The 22,482-nt window shown below is 34.8% G+C and overlaps 1 protein-coding gene across 1 annotated transcript in view; it reads right to left on the reverse strand.

The window, feature by feature from the left end:
* LOC128558433 (DNA polymerase alpha catalytic subunit-like) overlaps positions 1 to 14,595 on the reverse strand; it is a 53,604-nt gene extending 39,009 nt beyond the window's left edge. The window contains exons 1-14 of the mRNA XM_053547582.1: positions 14,477 to 14,595; positions 13,076 to 13,172; positions 11,232 to 11,309; positions 10,728 to 10,849; positions 10,151 to 10,281; positions 9,061 to 9,148; positions 8,204 to 8,327; positions 7,593 to 7,746; positions 6,451 to 6,623; positions 5,676 to 5,788; positions 4,836 to 4,952; positions 4,025 to 4,099; positions 3,447 to 3,520; positions 2,457 to 2,521 (exon numbers count right to left, since the gene is read on the reverse strand). Of these exons, the coding sequence (XP_053403557.1) occupies positions 2,457 to 2,521; positions 3,447 to 3,520; positions 4,025 to 4,099; positions 4,836 to 4,952; positions 5,676 to 5,788; positions 6,451 to 6,623; positions 7,593 to 7,746; positions 8,204 to 8,327; positions 9,061 to 9,148; positions 10,151 to 10,281; positions 10,728 to 10,849; positions 11,232 to 11,309; positions 13,076 to 13,145 (1,384 nt within the window). The 5' untranslated portion in view covers positions 13,146 to 13,172; positions 14,477 to 14,595. The remainder of the gene's footprint in view (positions 1 to 2,456; positions 2,522 to 3,446; positions 3,521 to 4,024; positions 4,100 to 4,835; positions 4,953 to 5,675; positions 5,789 to 6,450; positions 6,624 to 7,592; positions 7,747 to 8,203; positions 8,328 to 9,060; positions 9,149 to 10,150; positions 10,282 to 10,727; positions 10,850 to 11,231; positions 11,310 to 13,075; positions 13,173 to 14,476) is intronic.
* Between the last annotated feature and the right edge of the window lie 7,887 nt (positions 14,596 to 22,482).

Raw genomic sequence — 22,482 nt, forward strand, 5'->3', positions numbered from 1 at the left:
TACAAAGGGAAGTAATTCTAAAGAAGGGAACTGCGCAAGACACTTCGTCTCATGATGGTGTATAATTGTGCCAAGTTACATCAAAATCCCTCTATGCATGAAGAAGATATGCTCCGGTCAAAGTTTTCATTCTTGTATCCTTTGACCTCTAAGTGTGACCTTGACCTTAGACCTGATTCTTGCGCATGACACTCCGTCTCATGATGGTGAACAATTGTGCCAACTTTCATCAAAATCCCTCCATGCATGTAGAAGATATGCTAACCCTAACCCTATTTTTAGTAACAATGACCTTGACGTTGATCCCAGAAACCCCAAAATCAATCCCAAGCTACAACTTTATATAAGTTTTCTATACACCAAGTTTCATCATGATAGCTCAATCCTAAGTTAAGTTATTGACCGGAAACCCTTTTTCTATTTTAAGTAACAGTGACCTTGACCCCAGAAACCCCAAAATCAATCCCAGCCTTTGTCTTGATATAAGCTACATAAATACCAAGTTTTATTCAAATATCTTTACCGAAACAAAAGTTATTTACCGGAAACACAAGTTTGATGCCGCCAGCCCGCCCGCCCGACCAACGACATACCCCAATCTAATAACTCAGGTTTTTAACGCAAAAGCTTGCAAGCTTAAATTGCATACACACTCACAAATGACCTATTCTGAACTGGTTTATATCTCATCATCTCAGTATACTGTTGTTTTCTTTATGTGTAGCTTGTATGAATAATGCCATTTTCAAATTCACCAAGGATATGCACTATTTGTGTTTTTGTATGTATCTATTTTGAAGTAAAACTAGACTTGTGAAAACATTTTTCATTATTAAATATACATATACCACAGTTGACATTATCATATCATAAGACCACTGCATAATGTTTATTATTTAAACATGAATAAAAACTGCTTTAAAATGGGGATATGCAATGACTACTTCAGGTCTCCATCCTGCATATATGCATATTGATTGGCTAGAGATGGAGTCTTAAAAGACAGGCATTGTCATACTAGAAATGAAAAATTACGAATTGATAAATATTATGCACACTGGCTTTAAAATTAAATTGCTTTGGTTAAGTTTCAGTGGCTTGAATATTTTTTTATATTTTGCCGACTGTCAGTGCCACCTATATTGTACGACAAGCCAAAACAATCTGAATTTTGGTTCAGCTAAAAAGTAAAATGTGTACAAAATAACAACCTTATCAGCCGATGTTCAGACAACATTTTCGGAGATTTATAAGACTCTTCACTGAGATGGGACTTGGAATTAATAAGTTAGGTGTCTGAAAAAACATTTATTACTGGATATGTCATTATGTGTTCCTCAGTGTCAAAGGCACATGTGGCAAATAGTGTCTGAATGTTTGTCCCAAACACACTTTCAAAGGGTCTTCTTACAGATTTTGTTGGTATACTTTATTAAGTGAACATGACAATATATTGCTCGGAGTTTCATAATTATCTTTTGAGTTATAGTACCTGGCTAGAATTTGATGGTAGGAAATATTGAGATAATCTTTTATATATGGCCAATATCTCCACTGGATTAGACTGCCCGTCACAAATATTAAACAACCGTTAATCTGACGGTCCAATTATTTCCACTAGTTTGAATCTTTTATAACATTTATCATTGTCAAGCATTTGCAGGGACATGTCATTTGACATTGAAATTGCACTTTTTTTAAACAGAACTACTGAAAACTGTGGTATTAGTTAGTTTTTCTTCTCTAACCCTCAAGACTTCAAAGTAAAAAAAATATATGTTTAGCAAGTTGATACTCACTTCTGCTCTTCCATTTTGCCATTTCTTTGGTTTCTTTCCTTTTTATCAATTGTGGTATTTTTCTGACAGTCCCACATGAATTCGATCGTTGTCCAATTATAATATACAGACAACAAATCTTGTACATGTGATACGCCAGATTTTTCAACATCTGGACAGCTTTGATAGTGAAGCACTGAAGGCCATTTTTCGTAGGTGATTACTCCTAATGTTGAGCTTTAGGTGTGGTAATTTCTACTCAGATCCAATTTGTTTACAACACTTATCTCTCCCAACTCATTCCAAAGCTTATTGTCTGTAATCTTGTATATTTTTCCAATTTAATTTCACACAATTTACATTCATGCAGGCTGCCATTTTTCATGCGTCTACTGATCTAGATTAAAAACCTCTACCATACAGTTAAACTTTTATTTTTGGCAGCAGCAATTATGGGTAAAGTGAAAATAAAAGTACTGAAAATGACTTTTATTTTTATTTTGTTTTGTCAAAAAATAGGGTCGGCGCTCCCGTAAACCAGAAAATTAAAAAATGCTGGCCTTACTATACCTATTTAAAGTCTAGAGGATTCTGAAAACCTTAAAAGATCTAACAACTTCTTTTTGGCTCCATGCACTTTATTTCAGTTCATAGAGAGAAAAGAAAATTGTAACTTACGTGGACATTTTATATCTAACCAACCAGGTCCTTTCATCTTTCTGTCTATCAACAATCTTTCCAAACTGTAACAGAAACAATCTTGATAAAAAATCAGATTTCAAATTCTATCCAAAAATACCTTTGCAAGTTTGTTCTTTAGTTGACAGTATCAAATGGTGTTATGACATAATTTCAAGCACTTTTTCTCAATATAGATGTATTTTTTCAGTTGCATTTTATGTCACACCGATACAATTATAGGTCATATGGCAACTTTACATGCAGCTTTGATGGTGGAGGAAGATCCCAGGTGACCCTCTATGCCTCATTTCATAATTAGCAAGCACCTGGGTAGAACCATTGACTTCCTGCAAGCCAGCTGGACGGCTTCTTCGTATGAAGAATTGAACACCTTGAATGAGGCTCAAACCAAAATCTGTGAGGGGAAAGTTATTTGAAGTCAGTGATCTTAACCACTCGGCCACGGAGGCCCGTAAATTTAGAAAGTATGTAATTTTGTTGGCACAGAATTTTTTGCGGGGTGAATTGGCTATTATAGGGGAATATCAATTCCTGATTTCACACAATGAACATTAAATGAGTAGGAATTTTACTTTTTCACTAGGATTTCATTCCATGGATTGAACTAATCACAAAAATAAGTCACCCACGAATATTATTAATTTGAGTTTTTCTTTTTTTTCTTTTAGCAAACATGAAATACTCTATTTAATTTTCATCACTTGTTGTTGAAAAATAAGTATATTTTCTCCAATGCTCAATGGAAGCGGTAGTCTAGTGGTCACACCTCAATCGGGGATCATGTGTTCAAGCCCCATTCAGGTCATGACCATGACTTCTAACATTACACCAGTACTTTTTTTTTCCAGGAAGTGGACTAGAAAGTGGTTCAAATCGACTTGAAGCTTTCATCACAATCAAGCTAAAACAAGTTAGTATACACTAAACTATGTTCTACAAACACCATTTTATCACAACAGCCATTACCTTGAAGTGTTTGTACCAAAAACATGGCTAAAGGTTTCTCCTTTCAGATCTATTGGCAATGTCGGCCCATCTGCCTGCAATTAGTGTGAAGTAACTTTTCTTAAAATCAGCATAATTTAGTCCGCTTACACCTTAGTCAAAACTTGACACCCTAAAAACTTAAAAATTACTTTTTTTCTTGAAAGAAACGGTACATGTATATTCAAAAAGCAAGTCGTCTTCCAACTTGTAAATGATTAATAAAAGTTAAATAGCTTTTTAAATTTAAATGGATTCAAGATAAAGTTCAAGCAATACTTGTTTAAATTCAATTCCTTTTTCATGTTTTTCTTATGGTTTTAATAATTTTCAAGAAGTTTTCAATAACTAGCATCAAATTAAAGGACTTTTCAAGGTCTGTGCAAACCCTGTTGCACCTAACACTTAAGAAATTCATTCAATAAAAGTTTGGGCGTATTGTTTTTACAAGTTCATTTAAAAAGACTTTCAATTTAAGAAATGGATAGGACTAAACCTTTTAAATCAGAACTATTAATAGAGCTACAGCATCCTGTGACACAAATAATTACAAGTCTTACCTCATATCTAACCTCTAGATAGTCACATTCAGCCGGAACATCAGCTATTTCAAAAGCGTAGAACTTCGACGTCGGCTAAAATCGAAATTTCAGAATGTACTATTTCAGAATTCTGACAATACTTATTTTAATAAATTTACTTCACAGCACTTCTTTCTGCAAGAGTCAAGAGTAATGATTTGTTAGTTTTGAGTTGACTGCAGATTTTAACACTAATTCAGTTCTGCAATATAGGGCAATTAACCTAACCAGTGTTCCTGGATGCCTTATCAGTACCCATTACATGCTTTATATTTTATGCAGGGTTTATACCATTTTTTCAACAGTATTACACAACTAGTGTTCCTGGGTTCCAGATTGTTCTACATACTGAAGAAACTGAAAACTGCCTTTTTCCTTTTTTTTTCGTTGGGTTTTCAGTAACATACTTAAATAAGGTCCAATAGCGACTTCTTTATTTTTTTATGGAGGAAGACCCCAGTTGCCCCTCTGGGCATGGGTAGAATCACCAACCTTCAGTAAGCAAGCTGGACGCCTAAACCCTCAGCGAGGTGTAAAACCCATATCAGCCTAAAACAAATGATTAACCACTTGGCCAGGACGACCCACTCCCATATAAATCAGTGGTGGGTATGGGGAGTATCTGCCTCACTAAGGGATCAAACTCAGGATTTCCTATAATCTTGCTCGATCTAATGAGCTTCCTGGCAAACTTAACTTCATGGTCCATAATGTATGAGCAGATGCTAAACAAACCATTTTTGCTCAAACGATTAACTGATAATATAATTTGTATCTGAACAGATTGTACCTTTGTTTTGAACTTGCCAATTCTATATTTGTCTACAATTTTCTCACTAAACTCTGTATATACATCAACCATTCCAACCTCAAACCCTGTATCTGTGTTCGTCTTCATACACATTCTCTGAAATGTTAAAGCTGCATAATAAAATCAAAGCCAGTAGTATTTATCAAAGAAATAACTTCAATACCTTTCAATGTGCAAACGAAGAACTGGTGGAAAAACTGTAATATTTAACAACAGTGGAACAATGTTAACCGTGCATTGCTTGGGGGTCAAGGCTAAAACAAGCAATATAACAGGCACCAAGCAATTTCCCTCAGAGCGCAAGAGTTTGAGCAAATGCTCGACTTACCCAGGATTTTATGTGATCCCAACAAATTTTTTGTAAATTCTCATGTAATTTCCAGTGTTCCATTTGCTGCAGTGTCATCAGACAGGTCATATATCATAACTGTAAATTCCATTTGCCGTAGGCAATGTGAACTGCTTCGCAAATTATATTTTTCCTTCCCTTCATCTTCTGAAGCTTCAAATATTACAGACAAATTCTCAAATCCAGTCATTTCTTAAAACAGCTATGGAAAACGAAAGTAACTTGTTGTATCAGTTCACTTTTTTATCATATACAGGTTTAGAGTCACATTTATAACCATGATCAACCTTCCAGTTACATGTTACGAGTAAAACCCTGAATGTCCTAATGATCTTAATTCAGACTGGGATGGGTACTTAGACACAACAGCCCTTGCATGCCAGCCAGCTGGATTGCATTACAGAAAAACTGTGCCAAGCTTAAACCAACACCAGTGCCTCACAAGCACTGTCAATATAACAAGAACTTACCGTAGGTCTTGGTAAAATAAATAGGCGTTTTTCTATATTCTTCACTGTGACACAACAGCTTACATGCACTTTGGCTTCTTCTACCCAAACTTTGCCAAATAAATGCACAATTCCTGAAAATAACAAAGACCTGTTAAGGCTTGTACACTCAACATCATATTCAAATATCTGACCAATGCAAAGCGATCATGTTTGGTATTTCTACAAAGAGGAATAAATTTTCTGAAAAATTTGAAGAAATTTTTCTGATGGGAAGAAACCTATTACAGAAAGCGGAAAAGTCCTGTAGCAAATACCAGTGTTGCAGCCATTTCTGAATCAGTTCTTATATTTACACAGGTTTATTAGATTTCAGCAATTATATGGTAGTCTAACAGTAAGTGCAAAATATTTTTCATTGAAAATCAAAGAGGAAGTATACAAGTCTCAGTATCAAATGAGGCAAAGTCTTGCAGATTTTTTTTCGCACAAACATGTGGGAAGATTCTGCCTTAATGTTCACATATCTTTTTAAACAGTTTTACATGTTTTAGGTCACAAAGACACAACACAACTTAAAGTCAAGATACAGGAATATTTCATAAATAATAATGGAAAAGAAACAAATTTTCTGTTATTGGCGTGCATCTGGATAAAAAAAAACGTACATACTTCAGATGGATAGCTTCCTTGCATGAACACATTCTCACCCAGAGTTCCAATTCAGCAGCCTAAACAATTCTGCTTAAGAAACCCCAGCAGCAGCAGTGTTAAACTTTTTCTACAACTTACTAACCTGGATGTTTGTATTGGTCCTCATAAGCATCTAACCAATAGAATCGCAGCACCTGTTCACCATTTTCTTTAGTTACCATGGGAATCTGAGAGGTATCTACTTGAACATCTGATTGGCTAGCTGAGCTATTGTCCTGGAAACTGTCCCATCCTGTTGTTACGGACTCAATGGACCTTCAAAATATTATTTCTTAATTCCTGATTATTAGTGTCGGGAATACGTCAAAATTTCTGCATTGATTTCTCAGTAAAAAAAAAAAAAAACCGGTCATTGATTAATCATGATGAAAATGAGATGCATCAACTTTGGGCGAATTGAGATGACAAAGCTAAACTTTTCGATGAAAGGAAATAATTATAATAATTCTGAACATACTATGCCCAGGATTTTCCCTTACTCAAAAGTCTGTCTAGTAAGACATCATTTTACACATTATTTAAATAGCTATTAAAACATAGCATATCTTCGGAACTGAGTTTATTTTTGAGGCATTATAAGGATGTCAACGACGGAAGTTTTCAACAATGATCACGTCATTGACCATTCATTCATGATTAACCAGCACATCCCTAATGACCATGTATGACACAGAAGGTACTGAATTTTAAATGTCATGGCACACTGGACTCGACAAATTCTTTGAAAACAAGATGTTCTGCAGGAGAGCTGCTTACAACTATTACAAATCTTCCGGCAGATTGTACATGTTCTTCAATTCGCTAAAAAAGTGTCTTATCATACTGTATTACTCATAATGCATCAGTTTTTAAGTCTGGTAATAAAAGGAGCATTATGAAATCTTGTGACTATCAAGCACCTAGCTAATGCCATCATAATGATTTTAGATGAACTCGATTTTCATTTTTATGTATTTTTTATAAATAACTGCACTTCTACAGGACGTATACTAAAGCAAGTTACACATGCCATACGCTTTCTACTTAAGTGTGCAGACAAGTTGTGCCCTTGAGTAATGGTCAATGAAGTTACTTTTCATCAATCATATATTCACATGACATGGTAACTTAAAACTATGCAATATAAATCATCTCTTGTTTTACAAACATATTTTTCAGGGTTGTTGAAAATTTATTTTCTGGTTTGTAACCGAGACAAAGAAAAAATTGTCATTCAATATTTACATCTTTTCAGACTTCACTTTAATATTGGTCATTGGTTCCTGCTTAATGACTGGTTCTTGTTTGATCACGCCTGGTTCCTGTTTCACCTGGACTGGTTTTATATCTGCAACTTCCTCATCAAAGTCGTCATCCTGGAACTCCATTCCAGAGACATCTGGAAAAAAGTTTGTTTTTTTCACAGTTACTTGAAATTACCAGTCTTTATACAAAGACGTGTATGCAAGTCTTTACAAATACTGTTAAATATTTTTAAATTTGTTACCACAAATTTTTGTGGTTTTGCTTAGAACAACTATTTTTTGGGTATACACAGGAGTTCATGGATTTCAATCCTAAATTTACAAAATGAATGAGAATATTTCTTATTCATTGGAACTTAATTGAACAGTGAAAACATTTAATGTTGTTCACATGTAAGTTTGTGGATTTGCCAAAGTGGCTATATCGTGAAAGATTAGATTTTTAAAAAGCTTAAAGACAAGTTAAAATAAAAAAATTTCTTTTCGTTGGGACTAAATTTCATTTACAGACACAACCACAAAATCTCTGAAAAGTTAGTTCACCATGAATATAAATGATTTCCCAAAACTGTGACTTGGAGAATATTTTACCTTCCATAGTGTCTTTTATATTTTCTTTCTCATCTTCTACCATAGGACTTGCCTGACTGTCATATTCTTCTATCTGTGGAGTGTCCTCCATCGGCTCCGTCTTGATCACTGGCCTCGGCAAGCCCTGTAACAATTTAAGCAAAAACGCATTCATTTGGAATATACTGCAAGGAAAGTTCTTTCAATATGACTTAACTAGGATCAGTGTACAGTTACCTGTATTTCTGACTAGCACACCATGTTAAGGAAATGAGAAAACTGTTGCTCAGGTAACGCCCCTACTTTCTTGTATTACTTTGACAAAATTTGATACTTTCAGCAAGTTGAAATTTTCATTTTCTGAAATGGGAACAGACTAACATGGTAAAACATTTTTTATATTGCCAACCTGTGAGACATATAGGATTTTTTATAATAATGATAACACAAACTTTCACAAGAATTTTTGTACATATGCCGAGTTAGCGATTATATGCCTCACAGTATACACTTAACAGTCTATTTACCCCTGTACCACTATTTAGATTTGCTTTTGTAGGGATAAGAGTTACAATGACAAAAATGTTGGTCACATGGCAATTTTCCAGCTTCTGGCGATGGAGGAAGATTCTTGGCGTCCCTCAGGGCACTGTTTCAGCATGGGCAGGCACCTGGGTAGAACCACCAACCTTTCATATATCCAACTGGATGACTTCCTCACATAAAAAATTCTTAAACAAAAGTGAGGTTTGGAACATATCTGAGAGGGCAAGTGATTATGTCAGTGACTTTAACCACTTGGCCGAGAAAGCCCCCATTCCAGTATCAAATCCAACATTTTTTCACTTATTTTTCAATAAGCTAAGACATACAGTTACCTTCACTTTGAAAGTGTTTTCACCACTTGAGACTGGTTTTGGTGGCAGTCTGACAGGTTTTGCTGTACTGAATGGCATATGTGGAGATCTGAAATCAACAGATTGAATTCTGTTCAAACATTTTATTTTGTAGGTATAAAATTTCCTGGTTTTGCTGTAACGGTTGTTTTATTAGTATATCAATTTGTGTATTATCCACTTACCAAGATAAAAGACTGGGAACTTGACAACTAGAAAATCCACAAAAATTAGTCCTTCAACAAATATTTATGGTTAAACAGTATAATATATTCAATGCCAAAAGCTAAAACAGATTATAAAGTAGTATGAATACACATTAAATACAACTGCTACTGCATCGTCAACAAACTGATTAAAAATGACTTAGTTTAACGTTTTAAAAAATCATTACATACATTACTCAGAACTTGTCAAACACAATCAAGACTTTCAATTACGACACTGTCTTGTCCTTATTTCTTCGTAACATTTTTGAGACAAAATTTAATAGAGCTACAACAAAACTTCTCTTTTTGCATTCATATTTTTTGCTAGTACACGTATAAGAAATTTCTAATCATAAATTTGTTCTACAGTACTGTAAAACGTCCTCAAAAATGTGCATTTACAGCAGTCAAAACTGAGAGTTGAAGACATGGAAGCCATTCATTTCCATTTCATTTTTCAACTAAGAAATAATTAATAGCAAAGGAGTGTTTTAACACTATGTATGCATGATGGTTGGTTATACGTCGGGCGTGATGATTTCACGAGGGCCGGAGTGTATAGTGTTGAAACATGGTTTGGGTATAAATTATTTTGATTCTAATATGCCCTTAATCTAAAACAGTAGATAAAATACAGAAGCGCTCTTTCTTGGTCGCAACAAAAACATTGACGTCATCGCATGTCAACATGACGTCATTCTAGCCTAAGAGTGTTTTAACAGAGAGTGAGTTGGGTTTTACAGCGAATCGACACAAAATGGTCATATAGAGAAAAGCACTAAATTTTGTGAGTGTAAGCATAAAACCAGTGTTATGCAATACTAGATCAAAGTTCTTTACTTCTAGTTTAGTTTAGTAGATACCTTGCTGGCTGTTGAACTAAAGGCCTCTTTGTAAGTTTCACCGGTTTTGGTATCCCCATTTCAGATGGTCCACTGTGAAGCTCATTCATCAAATCTCCAAGCAGTTCATCTCCTTTCAAACTTACATCTTTCTGTAAAACAATTTACATGGCAATTATAATTACCAATTCAGCTTAAGCCTTCAACCTGTGTAATCTTAACATCATTATACCAATGACAGGCATTGCAAAAATCCCATCTGACATGTCCGACAAAAATTGGCTAGGTCCAAAGTGGAGGGTCGGGGCATCAGACCATATTTCCAATACAGTATGGAGGGGGTCAGTTTTTTCTACCGCTCAAGTGTTTTTCACAAAGCAGTTTTCTTACGCACCTGTTCATTTTCCATTACTTCCTGCAAAACATCAGAACAACAACATACAAAACATTGTAACAACAACATGAGCATTTAACTCTTTACGACATGTTTTTGATCAGACAAGTTGCAATGCTTTTACAAGCAGAGTACTAATATTTTGTTCAGGTTAAACATAATTTTTTTCCTTGAAAATTAAAAAATCTGTATGATTTAAATCACCTCTGGTTTTCTTTTGCCTGTAGCTGCTTGTGCCATGAACATGGATTTAATGCTCTGTTTTGGTTTTGCACCTGGTCTCATAATGTTGGGATTCTTTTTCTTCTTTTCTGCTTCCTTTTTCTCTGTATAAATAAAACTAGACTTATCACTAACTGTGATTAATACCCCATGCTGCTCTGATACTGGGAAAGTAGACTGTTGGACCTTCAAAAGCATCCTTGGACCAAGTGAAAAGGCTTTAGCTCTGTGCAATTTCTGGTCTTTTTGAATTCTAAGTTCAGAATTGGAAAAAAAAAAACACCATTTTTTTGCTTTGGGACTGCCTCCTATTATCGGAGGCACAGATTTATAGGGGGAAAAAGCCCTGGTCTTTGAACTCTTAAAACTCAATATTTATAACAGCAAATGAGGAGAAAACAAAATTGCAAATTATATTGTGAAATGACTTATTTCACTAATTAAAATAAGACATGTAACTTTTAAGAAATCAACAATAATGCTTACTATCTGGTTTAGCAAACTGGTCATCATTCAGTTCTTCATCAAATATCTCCCTACCATCTTCCACATAGCCACTTCCATCTACAAACAGAATTTCTTCATTAGCAAAATCTGCACAACACACTATTTATGTAATGGACTTGTTTTTGTTATGTTTTTACTAGGTTTTGACACACACACACAGAGTTTTGATTAAATTGTACCTTTCAGACGGCACAAACACGTTTCAAATATAATAACTTTATAGTATATACTGACACTTGATCAAATGTTTTTTCTTTTATACAATTCATCTTCATTTAAAAGTTCATACAAATTTTTCATAATCCAAAATATGCAACCAAATTTATTTTTACCAGTAAAAAAGTGAACAAGGCAGTGAGCTTTTTGGTCACTGAGAAAAGGTCCAGTACCGAATGAATTGGGAAAAATCGCTGCATTCTTTCTCAATTTGGAAACTGTATGTGTCATTCTGTTTTTCTAATCAACAGTAATAAAAGCACCAGATACTTATAAAATTGCAAGCAATCATTAGTATTTGCAAAGTAAGGATCTGTTTTGCCTACAAGTCAATAAATTTCCAAATAACTTATGAATTTGACTGTTTTCCTTTGTCTTTGGGGGATTTTTTTATGGAAATTGGGAAAAAAATCACTTTTTAAATTGGGAAAAGATCCTTTTACCAGTCAGGGTTCTAACCAGGATTTTGTGAAGGCATGTTGCAGAAGGATATTTTTTGACGAACAAAGGGGTGGGTGCGGGAGGGGTGACCCCTCCGGCTGGGGGGTATGGGGGTCACCCCAGAAAATTTTGTGTTACTACAACTCGTTTTGGTGCATTCTGGTGCATTTCAGAGTGAAAAACATAGTGGTATTTTCAGTGATTAATAAGCATTATTTACATGCACAACAAGAACAAATAAAGATATTGGGTCATAAAAAATCCTATGGAGTTTATTTGCTGAATGACAATTAAAAGTTTATCAATTTTAAGTTGCTAAAAATGTTCATTTACTATTTATTGTACATAAAACAACACAATTTCAGCACTGCACACAGATCTATTTGTTTAAAGTTTATGTCTTCTATTTATATATCCTGTGGAGTTTATTTGCTGAAAACTTATCCATTTTTAAGTTTTTGAAAATGTCCATTGTTTGTTGTACATAAAACAACACAATCTGAGACTGTCATCCAGGGAAACGCTGGTTTCCATTTTGGATCAATGCCCGATTTCTTTTGGCGTGGCTGGGGGGGGGGGGGGGGGGGGGGGGGGGATTCTAAAATTGTGACCGGGGCCTCAGTGGCCGAGTGGTTAAGGTCGCTGACTTCAAATCACTTGCCCCTCATCAATGTGGGTTCGAGCCTCACTCTTCATGTGAGGAAGCCATCCAGCTGGCTTACGGAAGGTCGGTGGTTCTACCAAAGTGTCCGTTCGTGATGAAATAATGCACGGAGGTCACAGTCACTTTCATGTACACATCACAAGATACCGCCTGTCAAAGGATTTTAAGGCGGAGCTACGATGAAATTTACATCACACGTTCCACATAGGCAGCTGTCATTGGTTTATCGGCTATCTTAACTGGCATCGCTTTACTTAAACTATCGGGTAAGCACGTGGAAGCTTTTCGAATACACTATCGGATTAAGCGGGGTGTTTACTGGGATGATTTTATGACAAGACGCTTCTTCAATTAAGGGATGACGGGGGAAATAAAGGATGTCGAATATACAACTCAAAGTCTGAAGGCATGTCGCACGCGACAGGCGATAATAGCCTGGCGAGAACCCTGCCAGTACTTTACAAAGAAGGGAAAAAAATTGCTGCAAGGTCTATAACCTTACCATCATCCACAATCCAGTCTTCTTCCTGACGCTTACGGACAATTTTCGAGTACTCGTCTTCATCCACCATCTCATAAACATCATCTTCCTCATCTTTCTGCAATACAATAACCAGCTGTCCAATAAACCAGCCAACAGATCAACAATCATGAAAACCAGGTACCAAATAGGTAGGGGTGGGCGATATACCGCGGTAGACCGGTTATTGCGATGTTTTTTCCGACGATACGATATTGCGATATGATTTTCGAATACCGGTTATTTTATAACATTAAGTAACACTAACGTAAACCAAGAAGATTCACAAAAAAAATCCTTTTCTTGCCAGCACGATTCAACTTTGTTTTGATTTTTCTCCTTTCATTTCCGGTGCAGGTAGCAGACTGGTTTACAGCTATTTTACGGACCCAATTCCACATAATAAAACCAATAAGAAAATTTAGATAAATATAATTTCGTATTTGTCAGCGACACTTTAGTAATTTTTCTATCAACTAGAATTTATTATTCATACAACAGTTATACCACTTTCCTCGTTTATAATCGGTGATTTGAGCAACCTGTGTTATATGACTGTATCGTAAACCGAATGTAGTGCCGCACAATAAACTAAATAACATTTTGACGCAGTCTACTTTCGCTTTTGAATATCCGGTAATCGGAGTTTTTTGTTTACTGGTATTTTTATTTATTGCGAAGGTCGAGCAAACACTCGTGTTGTTGATACTAGTCATTTTACTCATTTTTAATTGAATAAATTTGAAAAAAAAAACAGTAGGATTCGTCATGTTTTTGTTCATAAAATAACTGGTACAATATATCGTAGTATATTGCAATATCCACATACAATATTGCAATATATCGCAATACCAATTTTCGTGGCAATACCCACCCCTACAAATAGGGAAACTCAAGGCTAGAAACAGAAGTACTCTTTAGTCTTCACTTATTGTCCGCAAAACTGCTGGGATGTAGTAACGGGAAACTTTTTTAAAATTAGTTTTGTAGATACAACTTCTCAAGGCAGCCTGTGCAAGCAAGTTAATGTTTCTGACTTGCACTGTTGGTAACTTTGTGTGAAAAAGTGTCACCATACACAGCTATTAATTCTGACTTTTTCAATCCTTAGTCCATGAAGTCAGTATGGTAATAAAATAAACTGTGGATCAAACACTATGCAAACTGTACCATTTCTTCTGTATTTTATTATCACATGCAAAAATTATATTAAACGAAAATAAACTGAAATAATGCAGACCAAAATCAGATATAGCAATGTATCCACTTCACGATCCTAGATTTATCCTTCTTGAATGGAAACAAGTTTTTTCTTTGTGATTACATCAATTAAATGCAGGAGAAAGTGACTAAAAACTGCAGTAACTACCGCACTATACCTACATCATACTTGTTCTTTCCACCTTTTGACTTTACTTCCTTCAATCTTGCAAGTGCTGCCAATTTCCCTCCCTTGTCTTTCTTCTCTCTCCTGGAGCGACCTTGTGCCAGTGACACTGGAAAATAAGTGTTTCTTTTAAGCGTATTTTAGATATATGTTCAAAATTTTACATTAATCTTAAAGGTAATATAAATATATATACAATACTGAAATACTCTGGAAATATTTATTTAAAGCCATAGATAAATTTTCAATGTAAATATTAAAAAATCATTAGTTTTAAACTGTCATCATGAATATAAAATGGAAGTGAATAGTTAGCCTACAGACCATTTATTCATCTAAGAGCAGTCCCGTCGGACAGTCTGACTTGTCCGGCAAAATATAATGACTTAAGTCCGAAATCGAGGATCGTCCATCTGACCATATGTCTGATATGATAAGGAGTGGGTTGTTTTTTTGCTATGGCCAAAGTGTTTTTGCGACTCAGTTTTCTAATGCACATGTTCATTTTTCATAACATCCGGTCAGACGAGCTTCCAATCAGTCAGACAGGTTATCCTGGGTCGTCGGACCACTTGAAATGCTCGAATCTGAAACTGCGAGAGTGGATGCAGTGGTCCAATGGTAACACTGTTTGACTAAGAAACCAGAGGTCCAAAGTTTAAGCCCCCACTCCTTCAAAAATTACCAACATTGGGATAACAGTCCTATGTATAGATGCTTTACACAAGGCAAGTTCAAAATTAAAAGAACCAGGGAAGCTTCTGCAACGGGAGCGTCTATGGCACGCCAACTGTCCAATAATTATGTGAACCCAGGTTCACGGTCTGAAAAACTAGGATTAACGATGGATACACTAGGTTTTACAAACGTAAAACCAGGTTTTTTGGATACCAACCTTTATTTTCGAGGAAAAACATAACGGGCCCAGGCTTACGTTTTATAAACTAGGTTTCCTGACAGAATTGTGAATTTTGGTCGTTATCCTAAGTTCACAAGTATGAACCTATATTTACTGACGTAAACCTGGGTTCACGAGCGTAAACTATAGTTTACGCACCTTAACCTATGTTAACAACCGTGAACATGGGTTTACGACCTTGAACATGGGGTTTCGGCCGTAAACATAGGTTTAGCTCGTGAACATAGGGTGTGAACCTCGTGAACATAGGGTAACAACCGAAAATCAGTTTTGTTCGAGAAACCTTGTTTACGGAACATTATCCTAGGTTCATGTTTGTAAACTATGGTTCACGCCCGTAAACCAAAGTTCATGGTTGTAAACATAGGTTCACGGCAAGCCAATTATCCAATAATTACATTCTTGGTCGAAAAACTAGGATTATAGAATACTAACTTACATTTTCGAGCGAAAACATAGGATAACTGGCATAAACTTAAGTTTACGCTCTTGAAACTAAGTTTACATTCGATTGAGCAAGAACTAATGTTTAGAGGTGTGAACCTGGGTTCACGAGCGTGAACCATAGTTTACTAACTTGAACCTATGTTTATGACCGAAAATTATAGTTTTCTTCGACAAACCTCGGTTATTGAACATAAACCTAGGTTGATGCTTGTATACCAAAGTTCACGGTTGTAAACATAGGTTCACTGTCATAAACATAGGTTCACGTCCGTAAACTATGGTTCACAGTCGTAAAAATAGATTCAGGGCCGTAAGTAAACCCATGTTCAAGCCCGAGATTCGTAGGTTTTATAATCCTAATATAAACTAGGTTTCTCGGGTGAACTATGAATTCTGTTCGTTATCCTATGTTTACGGTCGTTATCCTATGTTTACGACCATGAACTTCGGTTTACGAGCATGAACTATGGTTTACGGTGTTATCCTGTTTTCGCTCGAAAATATTGGTTTGTTTTCGAAAAACCTAGTTTTACGTTCGAAAAACCTTGTTTTACCTTCGTAAAAAAAAAAACCTGTTGAGAGTGAAAGGGAGGATACACTTTGGTACAGTGCTTTAGGGTATAGCGGATTTTAGGGTATCGAGGATAGATTGATAAATTTTATATTTAGACTTGAATTATTGTATAAATTTTCATATCATTCTTTTACTGGCATGCACACAGACATTCTGACATACATTTTAAATATTTGCTTGTTGTGTTATTTTTCATATCTCATCAAATGTAAAATAAAGCTATCCCCTATAGACTAAATTGGTGTATATGTAAAAAACGTCTGTGAATGAAAAGTATTTGACAGAAATTTAAAAAGCTGAATGTTTTTGAAAAGAGAATACAATATAATTCTGATTTATATTAAAGAAATCTTGGAAAGTTTGTCATATCTTTCATAAAATTAGGCATCGTTTATAGCAAATTTCATTTAAGCAGCATATGTGTAATTTAATGCATATGGTTAAAAAACAAAGGTAGATCATGGAACAGAGCGCAACAGGAGACAAATTAAGAACACACAGAACAGTTCAATGGATAACACAAAACATCACAAAATCAACACACAATTTGCTGTAGGAATAAACAAAATATTCAGCTATTTCAATTTCAAAAACAAATAGTTTATCAGCTAGGATATTTTTATGCTTCTTCAAAGCAAAATTAACAGCTTAGAAAAAAGATTACGTCCTTTGGCGTAACGTTCAAATGTAGCCTCCCTAGACGTTACACTATCTCCTACGTTTTCCAGGACTGTGGGAGGGAGTGGTGAACTCTGATCTACATTTGTTAGTTCGTCCGAAGTATTTGTTAGTTTGTTCTTTGGGATATTGTATCGTGGAACAAAGAACGGAATCAACGAAAACGTATGACTTAGATAGACGAATTTTAAAGACGCGCCACAAAATAACTATTTTTTGTATTTCCACGATGGTAATTATACGTGCTAAGCATTAAGAAAATGAGAAATAACAAGTATCTAGTTAGAAATTGACAGTGACACATTTAAGGCAAAGTCAATCTTATTAATGTCTAGATATATTATTAGATTAATATTGTATGCACAGTACTTGATGTATTAAAGAGAGTTTAGACTTCACTTTGTTTCTACAGTGTAAGACAATTAGATGAGCTAGGCAGATTTCCGTTGTCAATAATTGCAAAAGAGCACTCGATTAAGTTTTGGACAAAACTAATGAAAAATAGGGAATCTCCGCTTTACGATATTTTTAGAGACCAATGCAAAACTATTACAGGTAACTGCTGGGCTCGAAAAATCCATTCCATTATTGATCATCTCGGTTTTAGGTACGTTAGGGAAAATTATAATATTGAACATAGTTACTTTCAGACTTTTAAAGGTCCATTACTAAAACCCGAACGAGTATTATATGAAAACCAGAGTTTGTAGCTGAGACTTCCTATTTACTGAAAATATGGCCCACTGCATCGGTTCTGACCAAATAGTCATGAATATGTTCAAGAATAACTAACAAATAAACAAAAAATGTTGCCTATGTCAAACCGAAAGTATGCTTTCCGACTGCTTACGAACCCGTCGAGCATCTTCGGACTTTTTCGGAAGAATCCTCCGAAACGAGGCTATTGGCCAGTTTTTCAACTATTAAGTAAAGACTTAAGCTCTGACTTAAGCCGTGTCGGATATATTTACAACGATTAAGTCAGCACGTGAATAACGGGGCTCGACAAAAGTTAAACCTTCGATTGGATTTTTCTACTTTGAGCGGTGTCAGCAATGGCTTATCTTTCTATTGTTATTTTAAACCTGGGGCATAGGTGGTTTAAGAAAAGAGGGAAGCGGAATATTTAGACATGGATTTAAATTTCCAGTATGAAGTTAAAGCGGAAATGTTGAGGAGGGAGGGAATGATACGGGACTGAGCAAACCCTTTCGTTATGTACGATGATTTGGACTTTTGGATAGATTTTTTGTTTGTTTTGGGTTTAACGCCGTTTTTCAACAGTATTTCACTCATGTAACGGCGGGCTTTGGATAGATTTCGTCTCAGTAAAGCTAGTATTACAGATTACCGACGCTGGGGCGAGTGCAAAAGCTCATTTTTTATTCGAAAAGTCGAGCTAAAAATGTAACAGATTCAACTCTTCAGTTTTAACTTTACTAAATTCGCTACATTTGTACACGTTTCAAAATATACATGCAAGCATAAATATATACTAATCCCCAATGATAACGTGATTTCCGCCGAAACGCGAGGACGAGTTTATTTCGTGATAACTTATGAAATAATAATCATAATGGTTACCCATTACTTGACAATTAAATATTAGTATTTCTTTCATTTGAAATATCCACTATGTACATGGAAAAATAGCTCAGTTGGGTAAACTGCAGACAACAATTGGGTATAAACAAATCGTTTTGTGGGTTCGAATCTTCATGGTTGTTTTTTTTTTCAGATATTTTTTCTATTCGTTTTCATTTTTGTTTCATTATTTTTGTTTCTTTCTTTGATGGTTTGAATTTGTATATATGTCTTTATATAACAAAATAGTATGTTCATTATTTGCATGGCTTAAGTACATGTATTTAATCAATATCATCTTTGATATATAATAAACTATTCTGATCTGCCAAATCGGCTTTAGGTATCTCTCTCAGTCTCTGTCGTATTGTCACAGAGCTCATGAAGGAAACTTAATTTTTATACAAAAGTGAAATAAAAATTAATTCTCAATGCTGAGTTTCGAACCCACACGGCAAAAGATATGCTTTACCACTGAGCAAATTTGTAACCTGTACAAAATCTAGAAATATATAAGATTGTAACATGCTAGAAAAATGCTGAATTCCCTATGTTCCATTTTAATCTATTTATAGTCATGTTTGTAAATATCAAGTTATCGTTGGGGCATAGTAAGTGCATGTATTTAATTATAAGTACATGTAACGCACAAATAAGTAGGTGAACATATTTATATATGGATACGCACGTCTGTGTATATACGTCTTTCAATGACGTGTGGATTTTGAAATTCGTGCATTTGCAAGTGCAATTTGAGTACCTATACTATTAATTTAAATTTACAAATTCATTCCTAATTACAAGTGCATATTGCACGTGTTTTGTACATGAAAGGTGGAACATTTAAGAATAATGAAAACAATAAGACAATGAGCAAACATAGGAATGCTTGTAGTCTTACATTGAAATAAATTCACCTTTTCTCCCAGCAAATGTTTTTTTTTCATTCATTAGACGGGCGCTAGTGCTTCTGTGTCTTTTTATTTTTCTATGATTTCTATGAAAAATTCTCTTTCGAAAGTAGTAAATCACCAAACTAACACGTTTTATATATGAAAAATACAGCGAAACGGTCCGATGACTGTATCTACATGTTTATAGTGTGTGACCAAGGCTTAGCTAATACATCGCAAATATACCCGCCGAGTATTAGTAAAAATCCGTTAGAAAACAAGGTTGAGCGATGGCTTAACTAATACTGGTTTGAGCCTTTCTTAGTGCTAGAGTTGAAAAACTGGCCATATAACTTATAAATAAATGCAAAATATATCATATGCCCAAACGATAACGTGATTTTTACAAACTTAGCACATGGAATTCAACAATTTTGTAACTCACAAAAACTTCATGAAAATCATTCTTATAATACAGGTAATATACAGCTATACTACAAGTTTTCATAAGGACAATTCAGGCCCTTCCCGAATAAAAGTGTTTTTACAACTTCGTCTGTAAACTTTTTCAGTTAATCTCTTTTCAGTATAATTTTAAGAATATAAATGAGTAACTGTCTTACACTGCAGAAACAAAGTATGATTGAAATTTACCTAAACACACTTATTTATGTACACATGGCTACATTAATTTAATAAGATTTTAGACATTAAACACATTGTCTTGGCCTAATATATGTCACTGTCAATTTTAAATTTAAATTTTGTACATCTCATATTTTTCGTGCAAGTCGTGCATAATTACCATCATGGAAATACAGTTATTTTGTTGCGCGTCTTAGATGGATATTCGTTTGAAACAATTTTAAAATCACGTGATCCCGAAGAATTTCCGACCGATTACGGAAAAGCGATAAACACGAAAGTAGGACAAAATGACCCCCCATGTCAGTCTAAGAAAATACAGAAACAATCATTTGTTTCTCTGTACATGTGTTGATTTCAAGGGAATATTGCACGGCTATCGTAATGTTTAGTACTATATTTCAAAATGTGTAGTCTTTTTTTAAGATTTATGTCTATTCATTTGTCTTTATTTTGCACCTTTAAGAGACGCATTCGTGACCAATATATACAGGATTGGAGTGCATCTATACATAGTATGTCTAAACTTGTCTACTTCTGTAAATTTAAAAAGGAATTTATGTATGATCCATACTTAGAGAAAGTGTTAAATGAGTCATCCAGAGTGTATTTAACCCGACTAAGATTGAACGCATATTCCCTTGAAATTGAATTTGGTAGATATAACGGTATTGATAGAAGTAATCGTCTTTGTAAAATGTGTAATCTTAACTGCATTGAGTCTGAATACCATTTCTTACTGTGCTCTCCTAAATATATTGAATTACGTCGGAAACATTTCGGAAATATTTCGTGGCCGTCTTTAGGTAAATTTGTCGCTCTGTTATCTTCTTATAAAGTCAAACTAATAAACAAACTCGCAAACTTTGTTAGGGGCGCAACTACTCTGCGTGAAAATACTCTGAAATCATAACTGTTTCCAAAGAGCTATAAAAATAAATAGATTGGCAACTTGAAAGGCATATAGAGCAAATCTCGCCAACCTCCCGTGACAAAAAAACGAGATCTCGTTTACCGACAGTGGCACTTTCTCCAAGCGCCATTTTGTATGCGAAAGCAATTATTCATCGGTAAAATAATTATCACCGTATGACCACGCTTCTTTCGATGGCAAAAAAACCGTGTACTTCGTGTTTTAAGACCATTTCAGATTAAACTAATTTTGTTTTAGAAGCTAACATGTATTTACAATGTAGTTTTAAAGGTACAAATTGTAACGCCGTGCTCGCCGATGTTTGTTTTTAGTAAGATAACGCCGAATCATGCTCTGACACGAGCTCACGCGAGATTACAGCCAGTTGCCATTCTGTGTATTTTATACTTCTTTGCTGTTTCGTAATCATATTTTATAAACATTTAATATTTCATGAATCTGCATGTTTATCATGATTTCTCAATTGTATGTTTCGTTGTCTATATTCTCTTGTTGTTTCACGGTATGTTTTGTACTTAGACTGTCTTTGCTTTATTCCGTGTATATATTATGTAAATGGCCAAAGGCAAAGTTTTGCCGATATTTATGCTAATAAACTTTGAATTGAAAAAAATTGAATTGTTATTATTCTATGTTTATAAAACTATACTGAAAGGAGAACAACTGAGTAAGTGTGAATGGTGATATTCATGAGCTGCAAACAAGAATTTTGAGCGTTTAAAAAAGACTAGATAAAAACTATTTGGACGTTATAATTAATATAATAGTTAATATATATATTCATGATTCAACCCGGCCCCCTAGCTCATGTTTATTTTCTTTATAAAAAACAGCAAACATTTTATAGACTAGAAATTTTTTCCGACTCGCTTTCTGTTTTACAGTCAATTCACAACCGAAACGTGGAAAATCCTTTGATTCAAAACATTCTTCTCAGGGTTCATGCACTATCTTTCAAAAAGTCTATCATATTCTGTTGGATTCCCAGTCATGTTGGTATTGATGGAAACTAGGATGCTGATACTACAGCAAAGAAATCCCTTTTATTAGCACAATCTAATATGAAATTACCATATACTGATTTTAGGCCAAATGTCAAGAAGTACATTTTATCTAAATGGCAACCGTCATGGAACAATGCTTCGTTCAATAAACTTCATGATGTTAAACCTACTTTAGGTGAATGGCACCAAGGGAACAGATCTGTTAGACAGGGAGGAAGTTGTTCTTTCTCGTTGTCGAATAGGTCATACCCGTTTGACTCATTCTTATCTTCTGAACAAAGAAGAACAACCCGAATGATTGTGTACCATGTCAGACACCGCTTA

Source organism: Mercenaria mercenaria, chromosome 7, assembly GCF_021730395.1.
Source record: "Mercenaria mercenaria strain notata chromosome 7, MADL_Memer_1, whole genome shotgun sequence".
Taxonomy (NCBI): Eukaryota; Metazoa; Mollusca; class Bivalvia; order Venerida; family Veneridae; genus Mercenaria; species Mercenaria mercenaria.